The 27,708-nt window shown below is 30.7% G+C and overlaps 2 protein-coding genes across 9 annotated transcripts; one reads left to right on the top strand and one right to left on the bottom strand.

Annotated features, from left to right (window-relative positions):
• Positions 1 to 3,360: 3,360 nt before the first annotated feature.
• On the bottom strand, positions 3,361 to 12,986 carry LOC137819129 (alpha/beta-Hydrolases superfamily protein). 6 transcript variants are annotated; one of them, XR_016516359.1, is made up of 6 exons: positions 11,593 to 12,986; positions 10,758 to 10,816; positions 7,106 to 7,234; positions 5,847 to 5,998; positions 5,489 to 5,567; positions 3,361 to 3,733 (listed from the first exon to the last, which is right to left on the bottom strand). XR_016516359.1 is itself a non-coding variant. In XM_068622891.2 (6 exons), exons 1-5 carry the CDS (start codon positions 12,292 to 12,294, stop codon positions 5,529 to 5,531), a joined length of 1,065 nt encoding a protein of 354 aa, XP_068478992.1. In that variant the 5' UTR covers positions 12,295 to 12,986; the 3' UTR covers positions 3,361 to 3,733; positions 5,489 to 5,528. The 6 variants fall into 6 exon arrangements, 2 of the variants coding, with proteins under 2 accessions (XP_068478992.1, XP_068478990.1); XR_016516361.1 differs by lacking the exon at positions 5,489 to 5,567 and adding an exon at positions 11,384 to 11,449 and having other exon boundaries at positions 11,593 to 12,924; XR_016516360.1 differs by lacking the exon at positions 5,489 to 5,567 and adding an exon at positions 11,384 to 11,449 and having other exon boundaries at positions 5,847 to 5,982; positions 11,593 to 12,918.
• Positions 12,987 to 15,687: 2,701 nt separating this feature from the next.
• On the top strand, positions 15,688 to 26,881 carry LOC137818770 (acyl-CoA hydrolase 2). Of its 3 annotated transcripts, none has more exons than XM_068622376.2 (17): positions 15,688 to 16,024; positions 16,182 to 16,274; positions 16,683 to 16,750; positions 17,159 to 17,240; positions 17,856 to 17,902; positions 18,040 to 18,165; positions 18,641 to 18,718; positions 18,909 to 18,996; positions 20,399 to 20,511; positions 22,349 to 22,411; positions 22,491 to 22,546; positions 24,766 to 24,870; positions 25,042 to 25,098; positions 25,937 to 26,038; positions 26,171 to 26,219; positions 26,528 to 26,596; positions 26,687 to 26,881. In XM_068622376.2, the coding sequence occupies exons 1-17, from the start codon at positions 15,985 to 15,987 to the stop codon at positions 26,762 to 26,764; spliced, it is 1,314 nt and encodes a 437-aa protein (XP_068478477.2). In that variant the 5' UTR covers positions 15,688 to 15,984; the 3' UTR covers positions 26,765 to 26,881. The 3 variants fall into 3 exon arrangements, with proteins under 3 accessions (XP_068478477.2, XP_090152641.1, XP_090152640.1); XM_090296515.1 differs by having other exon boundaries at positions 15,953 to 16,024; positions 17,856 to 17,953; XM_090296514.1 differs by lacking the exons at positions 15,688 to 16,024; positions 16,182 to 16,274; positions 16,683 to 16,750; ... (2 more) ...; positions 18,040 to 18,165; positions 18,641 to 18,718 and adding an exon at positions 18,778 to 18,819.
• Positions 26,882 to 27,708: the final 827 nt, after the last annotated feature.

The following is a 27,708-nucleotide window of genomic DNA, read 5'->3' as shown; positions in this document are numbered from 1 at the left end:
ATTGGAAAAATGGACACCAACATGTATATTGTAACATTATAATAAGGAAAGTAGTGTGTATCCATTTTTTTGAAGAATCATGTTATAGTTTGTCAGAAATGTTTGGAGATGTTTTTTCTTCTTCTTTCTGATATGTGTGCTCTGAAATTGTAGATTATCCTAATCATGCTTTTGGCTACCCAAGATTGATGCATGAAGACATTCCATGACTTGGAAAACCAGAAAACAATGTGAGAAAGTGATTTCTAGGACTAGAAAAAGATTGACTCAGGAAGAAAAATGGTTGTTGAATCATCATGATATTCAAACAAGTTGTAAGATATGCAGAATCTTTGCACTAGATTGCAGTGGATTTATTATGATTTCACTTCATCATTGGTATCCAAAAAGGTCCTTTTTGATTTGCACTTACCACTAACGTGTTTTCTTTCTATTAATCACTTTTGACTCCAATTAAATGCTTCCAGCATCCTCTTGTAGCTTAAACAACAAAGTGGAAAATCTTTCTGGTGGGGAAATTAAAACTTTTGATGAAGATTTATTCTGTCTTTGTTTGCACTGTTCATGCAGATGAAAATGGTGGTGTGGTCTTGCATCTATTGAAAAACGCTGAAATGCAAACGACAAAATGGTAGTTTTTTTGGTTTCTTACTATGTTGTCTTTAGCTTTTTGTTTACACAAACTTAAATAATGGATTATGCAAACACTATCTCATATTTTTAATCACCACTAACTTAAAATATGTATTTAAATATGAAATTAACTATAAAATATATTAATTTATTAATTATTATATTAATATTATTATATATAAAATATAATCGATTATAGATTATATTATAATCGATTATATAATATAAATAAATTTAAATAAATTTATAATAAAAATATTTAATAATATTATTAATAAAAGAAAATAAAAATTAAATTAAATTATAATATAATAAAAATAAAAATAATTATTTATAATAAAAATTAAATTTATATAATCATAATATTAATTATAAAAAAATAAATATAAACATAATATTATTATTTAAATTTAATATAAAAATTAATTTTTAATTAATTTTTTATAATTATAAATACTTAAATATTATTATTTTTATTTAATAATTTTTCATTTATCGATAATATTAGATTATTTTTATTTTTTAACTCAGATATTTGACTATATAATTATTATTAATTTTTAAACATTGTTTTAATATTATTTTTTCTATTCATATTACCGTAAAATCGTTTAATATTTGTTACGCACTCATTTTATGGACAATTTCACTTTATTTATTTATTTAGATTTATTGTTTTATAATTTTCGCACACATCTTTTATAATTATAAATATTAATTTTTTTTTAATCATACCAAATTTATGTTAATTTTTCATGTGACAATTTTACATCATTTATATTTTGTTCGAAATGAATTTTTAGACCATACAAAAAAATAATATGTTAAGTATAAACAACTAAAATGTACCATTTTTAATGTTGGAATCGGGTTAACAAATGTCAGGTTGAAAATCTGGAAGGAATATGATTCACGACGAGAAGATAAAGACTTTTTTATGGCGGACTTTCTCTAGTAAAGCCAAAGATGCCCCAAGACAAGGAGGAAGGGGACATGATCAAATAACTAAAATGCACAAATTAATAAATCATATTATTTTTTCAATTATTTTTAAATATTTCTATGTTGATCCCGATTCGATATTAAAAATATATTATTTTTTCTCCAATAATTGAATACTTTTGTCTATAAATACTACTCTGAGTTTTCAAAAACTAGAGATGGTCTTATCTATATACGGAACAACACGAACAATCTTTGACTTTTCAATCGAGGGTCTTAAGCAATGGGCTTTCCAAAACTCGGATAAAGTTGAACCAAAAGATCTTGATGTAGGATAAATTCATGAGGAAGTGGTATTTCTTTGACCACTTGGATGGGGACGTTGAAGATTTTCCAGTACTGGAAAACATATACAACTCCCTCCTCGAGCTGGGCATAATGAACCCTTATTATCTACAAGTTTTCTATATCCAATCGCTTCTATAGACACCTTAAAAAAGACATTTCTTAGACAGTCAGGATGTAGTTCATTATAGTAAGATGAGAAGGACGAATCGGGTTAACAAATGTCACTATGGTTGGAAATCCAGAAGGAATATGATCCATGACAAGAAGATAAAGACTTTTTTTTATGGCGGGCTTTCTCTTGTAAAGCCAAAGACGCCCCAAGACAAGGGAGAAGGGGACATGATCAATAGAACCTGACTAGATCAAGGTTTTTTCATGATGAATTATTCTAAAAATCTAACGGGTCACACACTAAGCATGAAAATACTATCTAAAATGATTAATTTTATTTTTTAGTCGATTCAATCTTATAAAATAGATAAATTTTGGAGAATAAAAATCTAGTAATTTTGTATTTTTTTCATAAGTATAAAAAATTGTCAATTGAGGAAATACGAAAGCTAATGATAAAAAAGAAGAATTATAGCATGATATTTTGAATTCCATATGCAATTTTTTTAAATTATTGAATTATATATAGAAAGAGTAGTATGAAAAAAAGGGTATTTATAAGGAGAACTTCGTAACCTTACTTTTTTATCTATTAAAAAAATTCAAATTTCAATCACACTCATTACATTATTTACAAATTTTCCACTCTATTTATCTTAATATAAAGAACATCACTTTACTTACACTTTTTCTTCAAATTCATTCCCTAATCCAAACAAAAGATTAATGTTAAAAAGCATACACCATCAATAAAATATTATAAGATGTTATAATTTTCTTATTAAGAATGGTTGATGAAAAACTTTCATTATTAAGTTTGATGAGAATGAAAAATTAAACCTTTGTTTGGATGATTAGTTTTACTATTGAAGAAGATTTGAAGGCTGAAAAAGGGAAAGAAACATCCCCTTTCAATCGGGGAAATTTGCATGGAAAGCTGGTGATTGGAGTTAAATTACCGTTTTAATCTTGCATAAGAATGTTTTTTGAACATTCATGTGTTTGTGTTGGAAGTTGGTGAAAGCTAGAATTTAGCATGATGAAGGGGTGTGTTGTGGCTATGATCGATTATGACAAATTGGTTAATTGGATAGAGTAGTGTACATAATCGATTATGGCTTGAAAAATTTATAAAAGTACACATGCATTGGCTGAACATTGTTACCATTGTTGGAAGTTTGTGGACAAGGTCAAAAGGGTTGCTTGATATGGTTGATGTTTGTGCAAAAGACGTGGTTGTGTGCATGTGTTTGAATCATTGGATACCAATGTGAATTAGTCATAAACTGATATTGTTGAGATTAAGGAAAGAAATAGTCCAAGAAATAAGCCAAAAAAGAAACAAATGGTGCTTTATTAAGCTTAGGTAGGGAGAAATATTTCATGGAGGTGTCTTTTTGAACACCATATGACCAGAATCATCCACATCAAACAATCGTCCAACAAATTCATTCCAACTTTGTGTTCGTTTCTTATGAGACAAGGAGGAACCTTCACTTGATCTTCCAGAATCCTCTCCAACATCAATTTCATGAAATGTTCCATATGATGAAGGGGAGTATGCTTGTGGAATATCCAAAGCAACTGCTCTCTGAAGGGCTGCATGGTACTCTTCACTGTGTTCTCGAGCTATGGATTCATGCCTCTCCATCCTCTGCTTCGCTGGAATCTCCATATGCTCGTCTTTGTCTCGCATTAACTGAGATGCAAGAAATCAATGTTTAATGACAGACATTACCATTTTAATGTGGATAGATGAGAATGCACATGAGTTCATACCATATATCAAATAACAACACCAACAAAAGGCTTAGCCCAAGTTCAGATGGCATTAATTCTAGGAAAATAATCTATTACTTTTTCTTAAGTTCCTTCAAAAATTTATCTCTCTAAATACCCATCTTGTGTACAAAGAGTTCAGCTTACAAAGATCTAAAGAATACAGTCACCAGTAGCTGTAGGAAAACACTTACCACACTAACAAAAGGGAAAATGCTTACTGGGGGCAAGAACAAGATGTGATACTTCAAGAATGACTGCACTGAAACATTTACAATGTGGTTTTCTAAAATTTCTTAATCAATGGCTACATGTCAATACACTAGAATGCATATGGTATCATAAGAACGTAAGTAAAAAATGTGACCAAGTGCTTGACAGCATCATAATATCTCTACAAGTTAAAGTAAAAAATTACAAATATAACTAGCATTTTTCTTGCATTATATGGAAACTTTTCGATTTAAGCAAAAATTATAAATAAAATCAAATTAGAGAGATGGGATTAAATGTTTACATTGCTAATATTGAATATTCAATTTTATTAAACAGGATAAATTAAATAGATAAAAAAAAATTAAAATAAAGGAGTAAATCATAGAAATAAAGTATTCCAATAAAGACAATTCATCTTTTTAATATTATATATATAAAAATTTCAAAATCAAACTCAAATTAACTAGAATAAGATAATAATAAAATTCAATTTATCCAAAAAAAGAAATATATCTTCAACTTAATATAGTTTATCAAGATTCAAAATTTAAATTGGAAATCAAAGCCAAATTAAGCAGTAGGGTTTGAAAGGAATAAAAAGTTATAGATAAAATTAGTATTTTTAACTCCATCTATGGTCCCACAACTCATACCAAGCTCGGGTAAAATGGGAGGGTTGTGCTACTTGTTGAAACCCCATACATGGATCACTCGTGACAGATTATGCGTTGATGTAAGGTTGCTAAGGGAATGTAATGCTATATGGTTTGAGTACAATGATCAATAAGATAGAGCCACTGCATTGGTGCCTGAATGTAGTATTAAAGGAGCAAGGGCGGCAAATAATATTGATATAAGCATGAGTGCTGATGTTGAGCATTATCAATCTGACAGATGAATTTAGCTACATCAGTGGTTAATATGGACTTTCCAGGACATGTATCCACTAATCAGATATGGGAGCAGAATACTCAGGAAAAAGAGGTTTTTCATCAACAAGATTTGGTTTGTAATCTGAATCGTGAAGACTATCATAACAGTGAGGCTCATACTTTTGACAATCGAGAGTCGATCTTGTAAGATACTATGACTGAAGGTAATCGGGTTGTTCAAAAAGGGAGTAACTGTTCTTTGCATAAGGTTGGCTCTGAACAAGAGCATTCAACTGATTCTGATAACATAGATTATGGTAGCATGCCTTTCATCAAATGCTAATGTGATACTTAAAATTATTATAAATAAAGGATTTACATATGTGATTAGACACACAACAGAGAAACTCTATGATGTTCTTAATTCTATTTTGCAGTGTTTCAGGGACTGATGAATGCTTGCTCACTAATTATAATTCCAATCACATTATCCTAATTCCTAAAGAACCCGGTGCAAATGTAAATGAAAATATTAGAGCAATAGCTTTGGCTAATTTCAAATATAAGATTATTTCTAAGATTCTTACTGATAGATTAGCTTTGGTTATTAGGGAACCTCATCTTTCCCTAGCAAAGAGGTCTCGTTCCAGGAAGAAGTATCACTGACTGCATAGGCACATTTTCAGAGGCTATAAATTTATATTTTAGAGACTATAAATTTATAGACAGGAAGTGCTCTTCTGGAAATATCATGGGTGCTTATGCAGCAGCACAAGTAGGACTGGAATCACCTTTTAAGAAAAAAGTTGCACGGCTATGATGAATCATTGAATACAAGCCAGGTTTTGGAATATCATTAAAGCACTAGTTGCAGAGAACTACGTACTTTATATATACTGTTTTGGTAGAAAACTCTGCTATTATTGAAAAAATCTTATTGCTTACACTGAGAGCCCGTCGGGATTCTCTCTCTATCCAAATGATGGCATGATCAGAAGTTGCATTGCAAGAAAGAACTAAATGCTCAAACCTCCCATCAACAGGTACTGCTGTCCTAACAACAGGTGGAAATCTTCCTATCCTGCAACCAAAAGAGACTATAATCCTAATTATTGCTGCATACAAATAACATTCTGCTCTATAAATGTAGATTAAAAGAACCTTTTAAACGTAAATGCATCCATCAAACCATGAGTCATACTTAGGAAGACTCAAATGTCAAATTCAATAAATCATATTCCAGAAACATATATGCACCCAGAATAACTGTATTGAGTCTTGAGTACCGACAGACAGGGCATTTACAACATTCTATTGAAAATTTATCTCTTGATGAAAATTCTCAAGTGCAACTTTTGTTGCTTTACAAAGTTGCAAGATTTTGTAAATTTTGTAGAATGTTGTAAATACCTTATCAATATACATTAATATTATATTATGTCCAATTCTCTAGGAATGAGAAAAAAATCAAAGGGAAAGTAGGGTTTGAGATGGTTTAATCCATAAAGGCCTGCTTCTTAACTCAATCAGAGGGAACACATGCATTACTATCCATCCAATGCCCAAGCTTCTTCATGTTTGAGCTGGCATTCTATTGGAGTAGGTCCTTACAAACTTCTAGGGCTTGACACTTACTGGTAGTTCATAATATTTTAATACCAATTTGCATAGAAATCACATGGTTTATAGGTGAACAAAATAAAAATAAGGTAAATTTGCTTGCAGCCGTCTAAAACCTTCCAGGGAAAACCACATGCATGTGGACTGTTAACTGAATGCCGTATTACCTAATTCTGTTTAGGTAATAAAGCATTTAGTTATGTAGATATAGGCTGTTAAGTATTTTGTTTGACTATATATAAACTCTTGTATCTTTCTTACAGAATAATACAGAAGAATGTTATTCAGTTCTTTTCTTTTTTCTTAATTACAATATTCTCCTTAACAGAATTTAAAGGATAAAATCAATTCCCTTGACCACAATCACTATTGTCCTCCAAAATTAGTTCACTCACTACTATGCTGGATAATGTTCAAAACCAAGAGTATAGGATACATTTTTGTTAAAATGAATGATTATACTTTGGATAGTGACCATAGTAAGACCAGTAAGAAGTCTTCCTTTAAGTAGAGGAAGCTCAATAAGATGCCACAGCTTTGAGATAAATAAATGTTAAGTAAAATTTGAGAGCATCATACTTTACCTAAAGGGCTTTCGCTCCACAATGTGATAGAGCCGACCAGGTGCATATAGACGCCTTGGATCTCTGAGCTTCTTCTCCTCCAGTGTGCAGGTATCCTTTAAGCACATTATACACAACAAACAGGGCCAACTGCCAAGAACGGATAACATCCACTGTAACTCATTTTAACCGCAAGAGCTTAATTGCACCAATCCAATGCATATGCATGAAAAATTGAAAAAACTTATAGTGTTCTGGTCAGTATTATGAATTTATTATATCATGCTTCATACAAGTCCCGAAAGCTCTAAATAAATACATTACACGAGCAGAGAATTCATCAGAGAAAATAAATATCCTCACTGGTTGGAATCAGACACAAATTCAGGAAGAAAAAACTGTTTTTGCTGGCAAGGGAAGTGTTCAGCTGATGATCAATAGGTAACTTAAAAATAGTCAACAAGTGAAAATCTTGAAAAAGCAGGTAGTTACCAGTAGATATTTCAAAATGTTAAGTACTAACTTCTAAAGAGCTTAAACCAGCCAGATTTAAGTCCAAAAACGACTTCTATCTCTAACATGCCCCGTTATACACATAAGCCTTTCAGCTTGAAGCACAGATGAAGCATAGACCCCATACATCTTGTGCTGAAATTCAGTTTTATAATGCATTCTTGGCTTTGGAACCATCTCAACTTCTCCCATGAGTTTAAGCTGTAAGGTGTAGGCAAAAATGGTTTTGTATCTCGCACAAAAAGCATTCCTCTAACTTATCCTACGAAAAGATTCTTATTCTATCAAACTTGTGAATAATGGAAACCCAAAAATGTAGGAGATCAGGTGTTTGATTCTCTGATTTGAATAAATAATTTTAACTTTAAAATATTCCACAACTGCAGGCACATTTGAATCTCTCCACACTGTTAGCCCTACTGGCTTTGTAAAATTAGTCTTTGATGTATTAAACAAACATGAGGACAATCTAAATACCCTAAAAGTGCGTTTGAATGAAGACCTTTTAGAAGGTTAATTCATTTTTTCAGAGAATTTGAAATACTCAGACAAAATACGCTGTCTGGATAAAGATTTTTAAAAGAAATTGAAATTCTAGAAATTATGAGTAATATGATTACTTAAAATTATAGAATTTCTAAAATGTAAAAATTTGAATTTCTTCATATTATCTTGTGTCTCACATTTGTGTCTATTCTTTTGATACTTCAACCTCAACTCTGATGACATGTGTGCTACAGGCAATGTAATTGATGATTCCAACCAATATTGTTAGCTGATAAAGACATATGCAAGGAGAGAAGGGGGAGTTAAGATTTTGGAGTGATGAAGATCTCAAGTCAAGGATGGTTGTAGTGTGTCTCACATGATTGTTTCAAGCTTAAATTTTGCTCTAAGTTATTTTTATGCCTTGATTTGATTCATATATCAAGTAATAAAGCTTTTAGAAGTAGTATGGAACCCTTTGGGGTTTGCAGTTGTTTTAATCTGTTAAAATGTTCTTAGATTTTCTCAAATAGCTTTGAAGAACATTTCAATCAATTAAAATTACGAATTAATCAATTAAAATCACTTAAGACGCAAAGTTGAACATTAGACTCTGTTTTAATCAATTAAAAATAGTTTTTAATCAGTTAAAAACACTTAAATCTCAAGTCATTTCAAACTCGTTCTGTTTTAATTAATATGATAAATTAATCAATTAAATTTAAGTGATTTTAAAATATTAAAATGTTGTTTTAACATATTAAAACCCTGAGAGGCTTCTTCTAAGCTCTGTTTTAATCGATTAACACTATCATGTTCTAAAATCTTTATATCTCTCATTTCAAAACTATACGAAATCAGTGCCATTCTTTCTGAAAACACTTTGTCTATTTAGAGAGACTAAGACTTGAGTAATAAAATTCTTCTTGGAGTCATCTTGCTTGAATTTTGTGATAAATACCATGGAACAAGAAGAACATTTGAGTGATCACCTGACTTTGTAGTTGTTCTATTGTGCTTAAACTTTCTCAGGTGATATTGAATTGTTTTTCTGGTAATGGTGTGAACTTGGATAGGGTTTTCAAGTTGTTCTTGTGATAAGGTGTCACAAGAGGCTGAACTAAATTTGGTAGGGTTCAAGACAATAGTTCTTGGGCTTTATTTCTTGTTTTTAAAGTGCTCGTAAAACTTGAAAGTTTAGTGGATAAGTTTGGTTGGAGTGGCTGAACAATTGGATGTAGCTCTGATGATTGTGTGAACTACTATAAATCTTGGTTTTTCTCTCTCTCTATCTTCTTTACTTTATATATTGTAAATTGTCTTGTTCTTTTGCAATCAATCATCCCTATACATTAACTTTTGTCTGCTACTTTCTTGTTCAATGAATTGGAGAAAGCATTTGCTCTTTCATTTCAAAATTTTGGGATGGTTCAATTCACTCCCCTCTTGAACTTAGTCCTATAATTCTAACAAACCCGATCCTATTTGAGGTTGGGGCACAGTCAACTCATCCTCAATTGGGATGTCGTTCACTCGACCACAGTCGAGGCATAACTCAACATCGATTTTGTGACAGAATTACTTATCTTTTGCATATCACAAGGATATACAGAGAACAATTTGAGATTGTTTCTAAATCAAATTTTAAAATAATAATAGCAACAAATAAAAACAGTTTTAAATGGATTATAAACTAAATTTTAAAATATATTTAACAATAAATAAAATATTGTAACAGTTATATACACACATACACACACGCTTCAAATATATCTAAATGTATCGTATCCTATATTTTCAATATAAGACGAATCATCGTATTGGATACGTGTCCTATCCAATACTCGTATGGTATCTGTGCATCATAGTTTATTACTCCCCTTCTGATCTTTCTTGGGTGTGGCTTCAATAGCCTTCCCCATGAATATCAAAATGGTCCCCACTTCTGTTTTCTCATCATATTAATTGGGGTTATCTTCCATTGATGTCATTGTTGTTTATCAACATCTCTAAGTTGACATTAACTAGGAAGATTATTTTTTTTCTCAACGTAAGTTAGGGTTTTTTAGTTTTTGCCAATAGGGGTATTTTTTGTTGACATTGTTAGGATTATTTTTCTAATGAGAGGAGCCAAATTTATTTCTCAATCAACATTGGTCAGCAATTTCTTAACTAATGCTGGCAAGATTATTTTTCGGTTGATGTCAACTAGTATTTTCTTTTTCAGTTGATGTATTATTTGATCGATGTCAACAAGAGTTGTTTTCAATCAATGACACTAGTGTTCTTACATTGATTGAGGAAACTTTCGGTCAATCTTAAGTAGGACTATTTTCAACAATGTCGCCTCATAGCGATCGAAAAGTTGCTCAACAAATAACTTCAACCAACAACAACAAAATAATAACTTTGACCAATGTCACATTTGTGGCTAACATTGATAAGGAACATTGCAATAAAATTTTGTATTTGGTGATAATTAAAATACTCTAATCAAACAGATTAAAATTCAAGAAATTTTAATTGTCTTATCCAAACAAAACATTTGAAAAAATGAAGCAATTTGAAGTAATTCAGATTCAATGTATTTTAATTTCCTTAAACTTGTAAAATTCTCTATTCCTAACACAATGTAAGGAAGGAGGGAAAGGAGGAAAATATGAAGATTTTTTACCATAAAAGTGATTTGAAGACATCTTCCAAAGCAGCAGTTGTCCGAGGTAAAAAATCATCCTGGTTTGTCAAAGTAAAAGCATAGAAAATTAGTGCACATAACTAATAAATTGATAAATAAAAATAATAATCGAATAAATACCCCAGTTGGAAAAACAATTATTATATTAATTCTGTGGAGCGCACATTCATCTAATTGTTGAAATTTCTCAAAGCATTCTTTCATCAATCACTATATTTTTCTGGATGCACATCAATTTTCTTTTCTTTTCTCCCAAACAAATATTGCATAACCAATTGTATGAGTATTCATTCTCAAATTATTATTACTGCTTTAATCATGCAAAATCAGTATATCAAATTGACAGAGTATGACCATCCTAACAATTAATACAAGTTCATCGATTATCTAGGATCTAGTTATACAAATATATCTTCTAAACATGAAATAAATTCGCAACACCAACTTAAGGAAAATCATTTACTGATTGCTAGACATGCAAATATAGATGTATTATAAAATCCATCAACACTTAACACCAGAAAGAAATCCAAGTACACCCTCATGTTATTACATCACCAAGAGAAGCCTTTTAACTTCCACCACTCTTAAAGTTGTCCAATCACCTTGTTTTTTTAGTAGATCCTCCCTTTTATGTGTACAAACAAGAATCCAGAGGCTTCATTCACAACCTAAATGAAAAGGCAGATTTCATGCATATGATATCTTGATAAAGATTAACATACAATTTTGTCCTTTTAAACATGAGATGACTACAACAAGTAAATCAGTCAAGTTATTGTACTAAGTTCATATCAAAAGGAGACTGTCCAACCTGAAGTACAACAGAATTGATCACATCTGCATATCTTACAGCCAAGTTGAGAGACATACACCGAGGAGAAGCTATTGCAAAGCACCTTATCTTGTTTCTCGGTATACCCAATTTGTCTCGATTATGAACTGCTAGCATTGTCAACAAGGCCACCACCCCAGCCCCCAGAGAGTGCCCTGTAAATATTAACATATAAGTTGGATTTTCTGCCACCAGCTTCCTAAGAACCTCATGTTCTGCATCAAAAACCCATTCAGCTGCTTTCAATAGCCCATTATGAACATAACCACCATGAAATTCCGCCTGACCCAGCTTATTATCAAGCAAAACAACATAGTCACTTTCCTTTGCTAAATTGAGTCCACTAACAGCCAGTATGATTTCAGCATGATCGTGATCAAGGTATATCATGTATGGTGTAACACGACCTTCGTTATCGCCGTAGTCCTTCCGCAAGATAACCCAATCAGGATTGATGCCATAACCTCCTTGGGGAGCCCATTGAGGGTTACGAATATCATCTTCGTAGACAGCTAAGATTAGCCGACAGAATCGAGGCACAGGCTCAAATTCTTGTGCAGTAGCCAGCCCCCAATTTTCACTCTCATAGCCTGCACTGTACAGACATTTTTTCCAAGCCCAACGAGCACAGGCCAGACAATAAACACACTCAAGGAAAGGAAGCCCACACAAAAATGACATCAATGCCTATGTTTTAGGCATGTCCACAAATCTTACACAGCAAAATAAGAATTCATATGCCTCAAAAAAACAATAGCACATATAAATGACATCAATGGCTATGCTTAATGGATGCTCACAAATCTAACATAGCAAAACAATAGTGTTCACATAAAAAACATTTAAAACAAGAAACTAAACCTATGCCACTGGGGTTTGATCAGGTAGTGATCAACAGAATCAATGTATCATTCCTAAAATGTATACTGAAAGCCTGAGAGAGGCTATTACTATCCCTTCAGAGATGAACAAAGATGGAAGCTACATACAAATCTAAGTTAAAGTGAAGACGCATATGAATAAACTAAAAATGCTAACTTTATGTTGAATTAGAGTTCATAAACTCTTTTCAAGTGTACCCAGTTTGGGAGAGTTGGGAAAATCCAACAAATTCAGTTTACACAAAGCGTAAACTGAAGAATTGTTTTTGGAGGGGAAATTAAGCATTGGATAGATTTGATTAGAGTGGGAATTGAAGCAGTGAGTGAAGATTAGGGAAATTGATGAAAGGAAACATAGCAAAAGAAAAAGGAAAGAGCAAAAGGATTTAGGTGAGAGTGAGAGTAAGACAAGCATACCTGCCAGTTAGTCAAAACGTTGAAGGGTGGGTTTCGAGAATATACTCACTCGAATCATTCTTTTTCTTTTTCTTTTTTGTTTTTTCGTTCTTAAGAAACTTAAGTATGTGTTAAGACACTGAAATTAAGGTAAATTCAATTTCATTGGAGTTTAGAAACAAACCATAAACTAAACTATAATTTAAATCAATTTAAATTTGAGACTAATCTTATTTTTAATAAAAAAATATCAAATGCATTAACCTGATATCTTATAAAAACTGAAAATTAATTAGAGCATTCTAACTATTCATACGTAATAAAGTTTGAGTGATACAAATTTTATATTTCTTTGTGATTTTTTAATAAAAAATATTATTTTAAATTTCATTCATATAAATAATTGCAAATGCAATGCTTTGTTTTGAATATAGTAAATATGTGTTAAATTTTTTTTATGTATTATAACACAAAATTGATTTTTTTTAAACTTAAAATTATTCAGATATTTGTATAGAATTAATTGAAATGGGTATTTTTTGTTATATAATCAAAGTAACAAAGAATTTTAAAAATAAATATCAAATTTTTAAAAAATCTAACAATTATTTTACATATAAAATTATTAATTATAATTATTTTCATATTATAAGTATTTAAATGATAAAAAAATTTTAAAAAAATTGAAAACTAATTTATATTATAATACATGAATAAAAAAGATATTTAAATCTCTTAGTTATGAGAAACGTAATATTGTTTGATTTGTCAAAACTATATGTAAAAAAATAAAACCAATAATTAGAGAACATAGCCTTCTTAACTCATTATAATTTATATGTTATGACAATACCATATTTCCTACCGAATATGTATGTAACACGATGAACATAAATTAAATTTTAATAAATAATATTATATAGTTCCACGCAGCACGTGTTTGGCAGTTGTGTCTTTGAAAATTAGATGTTCCAATAATTATAACACTAATTTTGAATGTTAACTTTTTTTTTTTCAAAACCTATTATAATGCTAGGAAGGTATTATATATATACCTGTAAATATTCTTGTTCCAATAATTTTGTATAGTTTAACGTAAATATTAATGACAATTTAAATATGTATTTTTTTTGAGTTCTATTTTTAAGACGTCAATATTAATGATAATTTAAATATGTATTTTTTTTATTTTTAAAATATTTTTTATAAATAATTATGATGGAGTTCTATTTTTAAAAGGATTGATATTGATTTTAATGATGTTATTTTCATTACATTAAAGTTAAAATATTAATGTTGTTTGTGAAAATCAATAAGAGATTATAAAAATAAATGATTTTTTTTTAAGAGAATGGAAAATTGGTTTTAAAAAACGAATTATCATTCTCTTAAATCCTTTATTAGAGGGAGTGAAAAAATAGTTTCCAACACAAACCCTCTTTCTTAGGTTTTGATTAGGATATAGTATAAGAATTAAAATTAAAAATAATTTAAATATATATTTTAATATTTTGAGATATCTTTTAAGAAAAAAAATCACAAACCTCAAAAAATCTGGTTGTTTTTCACAATTTTAACTATTTGCTTTTGATTTTATAAAATGATAATTAAACAAATGAATAATTTCACTTTAAAGAGCAATAATTTGCTTGAGAATCTAGTAAAGTTTAAATTTCTTTGCTTCTATTATGAAAAAAAAAAAAACTCAGAAGCATGATTATAAAGTAAAGGGCGGATTTAACAAGAATGCGGTGGTTTGCTGGAAGGTACAAAATTGGCATGCTGTCACAGAAGCAACTCTCTTCTGAAGTGGTGAGATGTGACCTTTTCCTTTCTCATGCATTCTTTCACATAAATATCCAACATATTCTTCATGTCGGCACTATTACATAAAACTTGTAATATATGAATTATTTTATAATAATCTGATAATGATAAATTCAAAAAATAATAATAATTATGATAAATTTTAAATACTGATAATATATTAAAAATAACTTTAAATTAATTTTATAAAATTAAATTAGACTTAAAACTCACTTATTAATAAAATAAATTAAGAATTGTTTCATGAATTATTAGGTTTTACTCAAATTAAAATAAGGATGGAGTCCAATTTTACAGATTCATATTTAAAGTTTTTTATTCAACTCGAGAACACAAATTTTCAGTAAACAGAGAAATTAACTTCGAAACATTCACTCAATTCTTACTGTAATCCGTCCAAAAACTATAGTAAAACTTTTCTGGAACAATAGCAAAATTTCCAAACAATGAATTTTAGAAAAATAAAATAAAATATAATATTCAACTTTTTATTTATAATTTTTCTAATCTTTATTCATTTAAAATTTATCTTTAGATAAATCTCATGTATTAAATCATTAAAAAAAAAGGCTTAAATAAAAGTTTTCTTACAATTTTGTTTTTTGCTTTTACTTTTTAACTAAAAAATTGTCACTTTATTTTTAATTTCTTTTGTTTTCAAAATTTGTACGAAACAATGGCAACGATTGTTTTCTGTCTTTTACATCTCATATACAAATATTTAAAATCATAATTTTGTATTAAAAATATAAACATAAATAGAGATATTGCTAACTATACCAAATTTAAAACAAATAATGTATACCATATATATAAATTAAAATTGTGAATTTATGAAATATAGGAGTCAAATGTTTGAGGAAAAAAAAAGAAAAAAAAATGTTGGAGTAAACAGCACGTGCATAGAAAAACTGTTGAATTATTTGCCAAGAATATTTGGATATATTGAAATGGAGAGAAAGAGTGAAAAAAAATGAAACTGCCCTTAGTGGAGGGTAGATCTGGTGTGGGCCACCGCGGCGTAAACTCATGCACCCGCCGACCACCTTTATCCACGTTGACGCCGCAATTCAACAATTCAACACTCAGTTCGCGCACTTCATTCTCACCGCGGCCATCGGTGCGATATTATTGGTTGAAATCCCACGTGTCCATGATTAACCCCACACCGCAGCACACTGGATCCGCACCGTCCTCTATACTATATATACCGTACCCAATCTACACCCCCATCCACGTGCTAAGTGTTTCAACAGAATAAACATAAATGAATTTGAATCGCTGCGTGAAAATGGAGAACGAGAAAGGTGAGTTCCAATGAGAAATCATGAAATGCTTCTCCGTTTTTTTTCTCTCTAAGCAATCAAAACATGATGAAGATGAATTTCGGGGCTGATTTTTGTTTGTTTGCGTTTTTGTATGGTTCGTTTTTAGTTTGACGCTTTTGGATTTTGGTATTTGCAGCGTTTGAGTTTCTCGGACGCGTTCCTCTTCTGCAGAGGCTTCCGAGCTCGTCTGTGAGGAAGATATCTCAACTTGTGGATGTCAAAAGCTGTGGTAATTTTTCCTTTTTTTTGAGGATTGTGATAGTGTTTGTAAATTGCAGTTGCACTTGTAATTATATTGTGATAATTAATTAGCGTTACGATAATTAGTAGTGATACATGAAAATGCAGTAAAGTGGCTAGGTAATTGCCGAAGTTATAGTGGTTGTGGAAACCTACAAAACTGCAATGCTACGTAATTGTAATTGTGAACACTGATTTAAGACCGTGAAATTGGAATTTGTGCCAGTAATTATCTTAAATTATGTTCGGAGCATTGCTCTAAAATTTCGTTAGGGTGTTAGTGAAGTCTTTATTTTTCTTAAAAAAATATGGTACTTCATATTCAGGATTTGTAAACATTAATTGGAAGATGCATGGATTAGTATTTTCAATTTTTGATTGATGGATTCTTGTGCAGAGCCGGGAGAGTATGTTGTTCGCGAGGGTGAACATGGAGATGGCGTGTACTTCATATTGGATGGAGAGGTATGCTTATATAGTTATGTTATTAGACGTTAGAGAAGCAAAAACTGTCAGCCAGGTTTCATTGGGTTGCCTAAGGATTTTCTATATGGCAGTTTTGATAAGACCCTGCCCCAATCACGGGGCAAATATAATGGCAGAGCTTGAGAGATTGTCTATTGCCAATCTTTTTTGTCTATTGCAAATCTTCAAAAACAGGTTACAAAATGAAGACTAGGTGGCAATTTTGTAATTACAAGTGAGAACAGTAAACAAGATCAAACTCGTGGCCAAGGTCATAGAGCAGATACCATGTCATGAACTTTATCCCAATAGCTTAAACTTATGAGTGAAACTGCATGAATGGCTTTATTTTACCAGTAGCATTTCATTTAACAAATTTATGCTGAAATCTTGTTTTATTGCTTGTAGGCTGAGGTTGTGGGATCCGTTAGTGCCAATGATGAAAATCGCCCAGAGTTCCAGTTGAAAAGATATGACTACTTTGGTTATGGTAGTAAACTTAATTCTTATTCCTCAAATTGTACTTTATTGTTTAAGTATTTTCCTTTTATCCTATTATGAAGTGAGTTTAAACTTTCATAAAACTAACTTGTAAGGTGAGTATTACACCATACTTATATATTATAATTTGATCTTATTTATTTCTAATAGATATTGGATCTTCAACACTTCCCATAAACTACATATTTGTCTGGTAATTTAGGCATGATTTGGTAAACCGTAATTATTTTCTTCTGCTGCACAACAAGTATAGAAGTTCAACAACCCTACTTACACTCGTTAACTTTTACCGCTATAGCATTGATCTATCTGAGACATAGATGCTTAAAGTTAGCAGGAAAAGGATTGACTAGTTTTTGGTTGCTATAATTTCTCCAGTCCTTCATTCTCTGTAATACTATTTTTTGACACCAAAATTTGTAGAACTTTTGCCACTGCTATTTTTCTTATCCGTTAACCTTTTTCTTTGGATTAGTTGGATATTCATTTGCCAATTACACCCCTATTGTCTTGTTCAAAATTCTTGTACATATTCTTTTGCTTTTGTCTTGATTTATTTTCTGTCATTCGAGACATGAGAATGGTGTGAACTTGCTAATTGCAGGTTTGTCAAACACAGTTCACCAGGCAGGTGTGGTTGCTTTGTCTAAGGTGCCCTTTTAGTTTCCTGTCTCACTGCTTTCCAATGTCAAAAAACCTCAGGTTGAGTGTACAAGCAATCACCTGAGATCACTTAAATGAAATGAATTATTAACTCCAACAGTTACACTTATTGTTTGATGTGGCAGCTGACATGCTTAGTGCTTCCCCATGAGCATTCAACACTGCTGCAGCCAAAATCTATCTGGAGAGCCGAAAATTGCGTCGAGACATGCTCACCTGTAGAGAATATATTGCATTTGGAACCCCTGGAGGTGCTCTCAATATATATATATATATATATATATATATATCATTAATTTGATTATTGATTTCTCCTTGATGAGGTGTTTACAAACTGAGGCTTTTATAGAGTGATTATTTTATTTGTGCAAGAAAAATAATTGTATGTTTAACTGCCTGCTTAGTACTCATTTTGACCCTCGTAGATCTTTTCACAACTAGTTTGTGCATGGCTTTCAGAAAAGACATGCTAACATGCAGACAGGTGAAAAATAAAAAAATAGGGAAAGTAAAGATGGTTCAGCAATTTAAATATTGTTGAATATGGATAGATGTTTGATTGCTCTTAGACAAGGGTAGGAAAAAATAGAATGATATGAATATCCTAGTTCTCTATGATGGTAAAATTTTGGTATATAATTCGTTCATATATTTGGTGTATCTTTGATGGTATGAAGTAATACCCTGGAATTAAGCCCTAAAACATTTTGTTATTCTCTTTGGAAGGTAGATATCTTCCAAGGAATTACTCTTCCAGATGCTCCAAGATTTGGAAAGGTGTTTGGGGGGCAGATGATCGGACAGGTATGATTATCTTCCATAATTAAAGCACGATATCCATGTCAGTGGTACTTTTGATACATATATTAATTACTGAAATGTTTGGGGGGCAGATGATCGGACAGGTATGATTATCTTCCATAATTATAGCACGATATCCATGTCAGTGGTACTTTTGATACATATATTAATTACTGAAATGTTTAATGTGCAGGGACTGGCCGCAGCATCAAAATCCGTTGACTGTCTAAAGGTTGTTCATAGTTTGCATGCCTATTTTATTCTCGCGGGAGATTTAGAAAGTAAGCATGTTTGATCACTTGACTTGACTTCCCTTTCCATTTCTTTTTCCTGATGAGATGTGTCCTATCATAGGTTCATAAACTATGAAACTTGAAAGCTATATCTTCTTTTTCTGATCCTGCCCATTAATTTATGATAAATATTTAAATTTTGGTATAAAGTTAATTTTAATTTAACCATAGAAAAATTCTGTTTTGAAAAAATTATTGAAATTCAACTTAGAAGTTGAAAGAGGCTAACCCACAAAGATAAGTTTAACGGCAAAGGGTTTAGGCTGTTTATGTTAGGTCTTAGTTTCGAAATTCATTATTGCCATTGTACACACAAAAATAAGACTTTTGATACAAGGGATTCCTGTACACAAATTCACCACCAATTTCACCATGACTCCATACTTGTTTGAGTTGTTTAGCCGATCATTCCATTGCCATTGATACTATTTGTTGGGAACACGAGGGAAGTGTTTGACTCAAGGTTCACCTGGTCGCATTAGTGGTCCTAGTGCCACTTGTTGGGAATGAGGCGGGTAAAGCACTAGGAGAATTTTATAAATGGGTCACAAACAAACCACATAAGTAAACTTAATACTACCTTCCATCCGAAACTAGGTTGCAGGTCTTCTCACTTAGATATTGCTCAATTTGTCCACTTTTCTCCCGTGTGAGATTTCATATTCACACCTGCAATCCAACTATTAGTCCTACTAGTTTGAGTTGTCATTCATTGTTTCAACAGATGGTGAAGACTTTCTTGACCGTGAAGGCTGAATTTTTGCAGAAAATATAAGGACAGCAATGTTGCAGGATACCGCTAAAGCAGCGTGCTATAATTGATTTCAGAAAATTATTATCTAAAACAGCCTTGCTATAATAAGCAACGGGTCTGCACTCCTGCGTTCAACAGCCCTATGCCTGTCCCCAAAACATCACATTCAATGATGAATGGTTTTGAAAAATTAGGTGTCACATAAACAGGTCCCACTAACAATCTTTTCCGCAATGCCTCAAAGGCTCGCAGTGCATCTAACATCCAATGAAATTCCCTCTTTTTTTAGGAAAAAAACGTCAGTGAGTTTTCAAGCTCTATATTGGTCATTAGCTTAACTCCGTGCTTTCTTCTAATCTATATCTTTTTATCATGAATTCCTTATGCTAGGGCTTAGTTGGAAAAATATTTTGTAAGCTAGTTTTATGCTGACTTTCATAGTTTCTACTAGAGAGTAGATCGTATACTTTGCCCTTTTTAGGATTAACTTTTGAGTTAATAATGTCATATTCTTTATGATTGATTTGATAAACGTCTCATGCGTGAATTCCATTATTATCATACTTGTACTGCAAATTTATTTCTGGGCTTTAGCTTGTAAACAAATTATACATAGTTTGAACATTTTTTTTACAGTGGCAATTACATATAAAGTTTATCGTATCCGTGATGGGAGGAGCTTTGCTACAAGGAAAGTAGATGGAATTCAAAAGGGAATTGTCATATTCACTCTGTTGGCTTCATTTCAAGTAATCTTATATTATTTTTGACTTAGATGAATTAAATATTTTAATAATTATTTTATTTGTGAATTTGGCCTTATTGTGCTTTTACTCTCTCTCTCTCTCTCTTATATTTATATTTTAACTTATTTGTTATATTCGATGGAATATAATCTGTCGAACCAAATTTTAGTACTAAATTAGTATTTCTGCAGGTGTTATATATAACGAAAATGATAAATGTTTGTTTTATATAACGAAAATTTATAATAAATAAATTCATTTGAATATATAAAAATTATATTATTGTAATTAAAATTCATAGTAAATAAATATTTTTGAGCATATAAATATATTTTAAATTAATGATAAACAATTTATATTATGATACATTGTTTTTCTAGCTATTGATAATTTGTTTTAAAAAATATTGAAATTCAATTTCGAAACAAAGATGAAAATAAGAGATTGATAGAGATAAGTTAATTAAGAAAAATTTCTAAAATTGTTCTCGTTGAAGAATAGTCGTCAAAACATTTTCATTGAAGATAACTTCTCTAGTTTATATAGATAAAGCTAGCTTAATATTATAGACTTTACCACTAGGAAATTCTAAAGATGAAAATACCATTCGGAAGAACATCCAAGATGTTGCAGATATATAACACTGCCTTCGTTAATTACAGGAGGCCTAGATGATTAAACACAGTGCTGCAGAAGGGGGCCCCTTCTGGAATTGAAAATGAGAACGTTTATATTTTTACCTAGGTTATGGCACGTAGATCATTAATTATTTAACATAGTGAAAAAGGATATCATTGCTGATGCATGTATTACCTGCATTAAAGCCACTTGATCACTTGTCTGTTACTATTTTTTTGTTTGGTATTTATTTTTAAAATACCCTAATTCTATTTTAAATTACAGAGGATTTTGGACATCTCATAACTTCACCGAAAAGGCAAGGATTCTACCTTAGCTCTAATACTATATTAAAATAAAGAAAAAGAAATATCGGATTTTCTTATATATCTAAACCCTAAACCCTAAACAGATATATCTAACAATAATATTGAGATAAAAGGGAGTGATATCTCTTGTATATTGCTAAGCAATTTGTACACTATCTACACACAGTGTGAATCAAACCTTCACGATAGTATCTTAACATATATAAAATAATATAACCAAAATTTCTAAGAAATTAATTAAAACAAGGAAACATGGAAATAGAATTAGGTTACCATCAGGATAGTATCTTAGCAGACATAAAATATCTGGTTTTTGGTCTTTTATGGTTGGCTGCAAGTGAACAAGCCCAAGATCATCTGTCATAAAACAAGAATGTAAAAATATTGATATTTAAATTGATAGACTATTTGACTATATATTTAGGAAACTGCACAGAATTGAGGATTTATGGTTTCTGGGTATAATTATGACTACAATTTAAATTCATATGGTAAAAAATATCAAGAATGGATCCAGTAGGTGAAGCAGGTCGAAGGAATCACATTTCCACAAAAGAGGCTATAACATTCATATATAACTGTTATGTTATGAGTGCTACCTAAGAACATCTACAAGTTTTCAAGATTGTGTTGGATAATTCTTTCTAAAGGTCAAAATAAGAAAAAAGAAACTAGTTCTGTTACATAAAAATGTAAATTTTATTTTCCCTGATAACTTTCTTTTTGTCTATGTTTAATTTTTTCATAACTGCAAAACACAGTATGGCTAATGCATCTTCAGTCTGGTTGTTGTCAGCTTACATGTTCTTTTAACATATAATCTCTTGCTCTAGTTAGGGAATTACGCTCTGAATTTATAACGCATTTATCATTGTTATTTTCTTAATCTACAGAAGGAAGAACTGGGGATGGTTCACCAGAAAGTATCTATACCATCTGTCCCATCTCCAGATAAGGCAAGATGTGGTTGTCTGTTAAGATATTTTATTACTTTAGACTTCTGATTGTTAATATTTTTTGTTCTGTTTCTTATAGCTTCTGCCAATGGAAGAGCTACGGGAGAGACGTCTTACTGACCCTCGTTTACCAGTGTAAGATTTATTATAAAGACATGGTTGATGCAATATTGTTCTATAAGACTATATTTGTTTTTATTTATCTTCTTTTGTATGTTGATGTGTTTGTTTACTGCAAAATGGTCATGGGATCTCCTCTATTTATCAAATATATCAGTCACAATATATAAAGGGTATACATGAAAGTAATTTTGGTTTCTGTCTATTGGAATTTGAGTTATACAACAGGTGAAGCCCATATCCTTCCCATTAATCCATCCTTGCTTTAAGATTTGAACCTGGGACTACTACGTTGGGGTACCTGGTCCTTTATCATTAAAATGTTTTCTTGGGGACAAAACCAGAAGAACTTAAAACCTGTGGAAACTTTGTTTTAGTATTACTTGTTCAAGGATTTTGCTAGCTCGTTTTTTTAGTACAATAACCATACTAAGTTTCAAAATATGATTACTGAAAAAGCAAGAGTCAAGGAAAAGACTACCCCTCCTTTATATTTGCTGATTGAATCATAAGTGTATATTTTGCACTTGATATATTTGTTCTTAAGTAGATTATATCACTAGATTTCTAATTTTAAGAAACTTATACGGCTAATCTTGTAAAGGCTTCTTCAGCTAGAGTTGTTGGACTATCCCTGTTCAGTTTTTATTGCTATTTTGTAAATCAATTAAATTGCTGCTTTTATATCATTTTACATTTTGAGTTGTCGCAACTGCCAACAAATGTGTCAGGGTTTATTTGAAAGATTTGCATTCCCATTTTTTTGTTTTGACAAATAATGAATTCATGGCTGTAATAACATTTTTTTGGTTTTAGATATTGTGAATTGTGGAAAAATTCATCAAGAACAAATCAGTATTTTGGTATTTATAGTATGATATTTTCTTAAAGATGTTAGAGTTAAAATGCCAAGGGCTAATAAACAATTCTTAAATTGGTGGATATACTCATTCCAAGGATATCTTGCATCAATTAAGAACTGCACACTTTTGAAGATTAGATTTTCGCTAATTCTTAATATAGTTCTCTTAACCACATTGTAAAGATTCAGTGAAACATAATGTTTTCTGATTGTCAATTGGTAAAACTGTAGAAAACATCACACCAGATATTCTCACTGGAATTTGTTTCTTTTAAAGTACTGGTTTAACAAGAGATATTGTGAGATAATAAGCCCAATGAAGAGATTATCAAAACTATGTTTCTTTATGATTTGTTTGGTTTCCGATTTTCTTAATTTTTATAACTTTTTTCCCATCATGTTCACAAAAATGTCATCTTGTATTAAATGTATCTTTTGTTTTCAAATGATTGTATAGGAAATACTGAAAACAACAGAATGTTTTAATTATTTCTTATAAAACTTTTGAACACAAGAAACAAAGTGACACTTCTGTAATTGTGTGTGAAAACAGGAAGTACAAACATAACATAACATGTTTTCCCAAACCATACAAGTCCTTCAATATTTTCCTGTGGAAATTTGAATTAATTATTTGAAAAATGCAAGAAAACTGTCATGATTTTCAGGTTTCTGTATCATTATTAAAAAAACTAGAGTTATGGTAATTGAGTGACCCACTGTTACATAATTATCCACGGGATGCTCTGATGATACTCTCTTAGATGTAAGGATTTTCAGTGAGTTTTACGTTAAGCATTTTAGTTCTAGATGCACTATCATCACTGACTTGTGAATACTTCGTTTTTGGCCAAAGTGTGGCATGATTTTTGAACTATCACTACAAGAAATCATTAAATAGTAACCAAATTTAAAGACACAATAATTAGTTAGTATATTAACTAAATTAGATATTATTTTAGAGACTAAAAAATTATTGGTATTTAAAGTGGTTTTTATTATTAATAAAAATTTATAAAATGGTTTTTAAATTGATATCCAAAGATTTTAGCTACTAATATTTTAGATTATAAATTAGTGTCTAAAAGACTAATAGAAACTAATTTAAAATATAAAATAGTAAGTAGTTAAAATCTTGATAGTTAATGTTTAGATATCAATTTAGAAATTATTTTATAAATTTTTATTAATAATAGAAACTACTTTACATACTAATAATTTTTTTAGTTTATAAAATGGTCTCTAATTTAATTAAATAGTAACTAATTATTTTGATCTTTAAAATTAATTTATATTTAATTATTTTCTTGTAGTGTACATTGATCACTTGCATGATGATTTTCTGAATTATAATGACAATTTGTTGCATCAGATCCTACCGGAACAAAGTAGCTACATCTCAATTCATCCCCTGGCCCATAGAGATACGATTATGTGAATATGAAATTTCAACAAATATGACAAAATCTCCTCCAAGGTTAGGCTGATGCTCGGTCTGCAATTTTTTTCTTACTATTATACTGACCTTTTAAGCAATGTGAAAGATTTGGAAGGGAACATCGCACTCCTTTCTTTTACAAATCTAACCTTAATGTCTGCTTTTTTAAATGCTAGATATCATTGAAACTTGTGTAACTACTGTTTGCAGTTTGAGATACTGGTTTAGAGCAAAGGGAAAACTTTCAGATGATCAAGCCTTGCATAGGTACATATCTTATATATTTACTTTAGATGTGTCTGGTTCTCCAAGTGTTATATAGCAGAACTGGTAATTGAATTAAGATTCCCGTAATGCATGTTGTTCTTAAACGCACCGTCCTTGACTATTGCCGCTGTGCTTATTCTGTGATGATCTGTTTGAAAGGTTATGCTTGTTTATCTTGGGTCCGACAGGGTGACGGTGGACCTGTAAAAAGTATTCTGACACTCAAATTAGTTAGATATATTTATCTTATATGAGTAATAAATACTATTGAATAATGTAATGTTTACCTGTCATGTGCTAACCTATTTAGAGTTTGGATTGGGCCTGTTCATGGATGGACCTCGATTAGGGTAGTTAATCCTGTATTAATTTGACAGTAAGAGCAGTTTAGTGTGGTTGATTGGGGATTAGTGCCATTCTTAATTAAATGTCGCATTAGTTTCCCCGTGTGTGTGTCAGTTTCCAAGATCATTTTGGGCCTTGTGGATCTATGTTCTACTCGTTTTTATTAGTATGTTGTCATCAGTTTCTTGTGCCAAGACTTCTCGGTCGCATATAGTACACATGTAATTCTGGAGCTACTTAGCAGAAATCTGTCTTGCTACTGAAAAATTCTCCTGATAAATAAAGGATTACTTGCCAGAGTTTGAAGAAATGGAAATTGCCAAAAATATGGTCGTACCATATGCATATATTTTGAACCTGCATCTCTGGATAATTTTAATACTCTTTAACATACTTAAACAGCACATAAAATTTTCCAAAGATTGAATGAAGAATTCAAGAAGTGGTATTTGATTTCTTGCATTTCATTACTTTTTCATACTACGCATTGCAGGTGCGTGGTGGCATTTGCTTCAGATCTAATATTTCTTCAAGTAAGTTTGAATCCCCACCGTGAGAAGGATTTCAGGACACGTTCTGTTAGTCTGGACCACTCGTAAGTATTTGAAATCCTAATCCTCTTGGTGAGCTAAATAGTTTATTGGTTAACATTAGAAATGTTGGTCATGTGCAACAAGTTTTCAAGGTATGAATTTTCCTTTCTTGCTTTTTTGAAATTTTATTTCAGTATGTGGTTTCACCGATCTGTAAAAGCTGATGATTGGGTGCTATTTGCGGTGAGTTTCGTATTAGTTTCATTCTTGTTTCTCACGTTTAATTTTGGGGGGAAATTACAGCAAAAGAATTTTTCATAAAATTATTCAGTTTCTGATCAATGACAAATCAAAATTCAGTAAACTGTTATTCATTTATCAGTTGCAGTCCTATTTGGTTTACTACGAAAAACAATTTCACAGATGATGGCACTTGTTTCAATATAAAATTTAACATTGGACAGTTCAAAATTAATTTTATCAAAGTTCTGTTATACTAAAATCCATTTTATTTATTTCTGTGTTGATTGTAAATACATTTGGCTGTACAGATCTTTACTCCTAGTGCCCATAGTGCACGCGTCTTTGTGACCGGCCAAATGTTCAATCAGAAGGGAGAGGTAAAGCATGACCACATTATATCAATTCATTTTCCCTCTTTCCCTGTTTATCTTTTATTTTTTACACCTGCTACTCTGTTAATCTTGCAGCTTCTCGTATCATTGGTTCAAGAAGGACTAGCCAGGAAAATTAATCAACGAAAATCAGCCATTAAATCCAAGTTGTGAACAATGTATCCCTTTTATAGTTTTATTTTTAGAATTCTCTCGTATCCATACTATATTAATAATTCAATTATATATGTAAATTTATATTTTGTTCTAAAAATGTTTTTCTCGTATAAACCATGGATTTTGAGATATAAGGATAGGATTGACTTTGTGATAAAAGATTATGAGAGGGAGATAGGTGGAGTTTGGATCCCTCCTTAACATATTAACAAATATTTGTTGATAAAAAGAACAATATACCATGGATTTAGTACCATATAAAACAGGTTATACAAGTGAAACCTAACTCATCGCAAGGTTACTCTAAAAAGTTCAAATTATATATTCATAATTGATAGTATAATTATTAATTTCATAATTGACAAATAATGATTTAAACCATTTTTTAAATTATTATTTAGTATTAATCATGTAATCTACGTAAATTTCACTTTGTATAATTAGATGGTACAATAAAATGCAAATAAATGCTTGGAGTGTGTTTGGATAGAGAAATTGGGAACAAGATAATTATCAATTTAAGTTTGAATTTTTTTTTACTAACCCATATTGTGATTACTTTTGAATTATTTTTATTAGACAGATTCAAAGCAAAAACAAATTGAAAAATTATAAATCCAAGCTTTATGTTATATTTTAGAATCGTGTATCAGACAGATGAAGATAGAAGATAATGCAAAATTCAACATTAACCAATTCAAGGATTAAAGCTAAATTTATATATATATATATATATATATATATATTAAATGAGCAAACAAAGTAAGTCAAGTTAAGCAACAAAATCCACATTAGTAATTTTGTTGAAAATATAGAAAAGTTGTAGTGAGTGTTTAATCTAGTTATTAAAGTGTCTAATTTAGTGGGTTAAGTATTTAACCATTTTAATTCTTCATGTTGTAAAGTAATATCTATCTGAGCTTTCTTTGTGCTCTTTTTTC

Source organism: Phaseolus vulgaris, chromosome 10 (genome assembly GCF_051622355.1).
Source record: "Phaseolus vulgaris cultivar YP4 chromosome 10, ASM5162235v1, whole genome shotgun sequence".
Classification (NCBI taxonomy): Eukaryota; Viridiplantae; Streptophyta; class Magnoliopsida; order Fabales; family Fabaceae; genus Phaseolus; species Phaseolus vulgaris.
The sequence above is the reverse complement of the archived record's forward strand: the minus strand, read 5'-3'. Positions and strand labels throughout refer to the sequence as shown.

Excerpts from the sequence above, each read along its gene's own strand:
- LOC137819129 (XM_068622889.2), bottom strand. The coding sequence starts at position 12,294 with ATGTCATTTTTGTGTGGGCTTCCTTTCCTTGAGTGTGTTTATTGTCTG. Across the intron at positions 10,817-11,592 it reads TCAATTCTGTTGTACTTCAG|GATGATTTTTTACCTCGGAC; the intron begins GTTGGACAGTCT and ends TTGACAAACCAG. Across the intron at positions 7,235-10,757 it reads GTCTTCAAATCACTTTTATG|TTGGCCCTGTTTGTTGTGTA; the intron begins GTAAAAAATCTT and ends CGTTCTTGGCAG.
- LOC137818770 (XM_068622376.2), top strand. The coding sequence starts at position 15,985 with ATGAATTTGAATCGCTGCGTGAAAATGGAGAACGAGAAAG. Across the intron at positions 17,903-18,039 it reads GTGTGGTTGCTTTGTCTAAG|CTGACATGCTTAGTGCTTCC; the intron begins GTGCCCTTTTAG and ends TTGATGTGGCAG. Across the intron at positions 22,547-24,765 it reads ACTGACCCTCGTTTACCAGT|ATCCTACCGGAACAAAGTAG; the intron begins GTAAGATTTATT and ends TTGTTGCATCAG.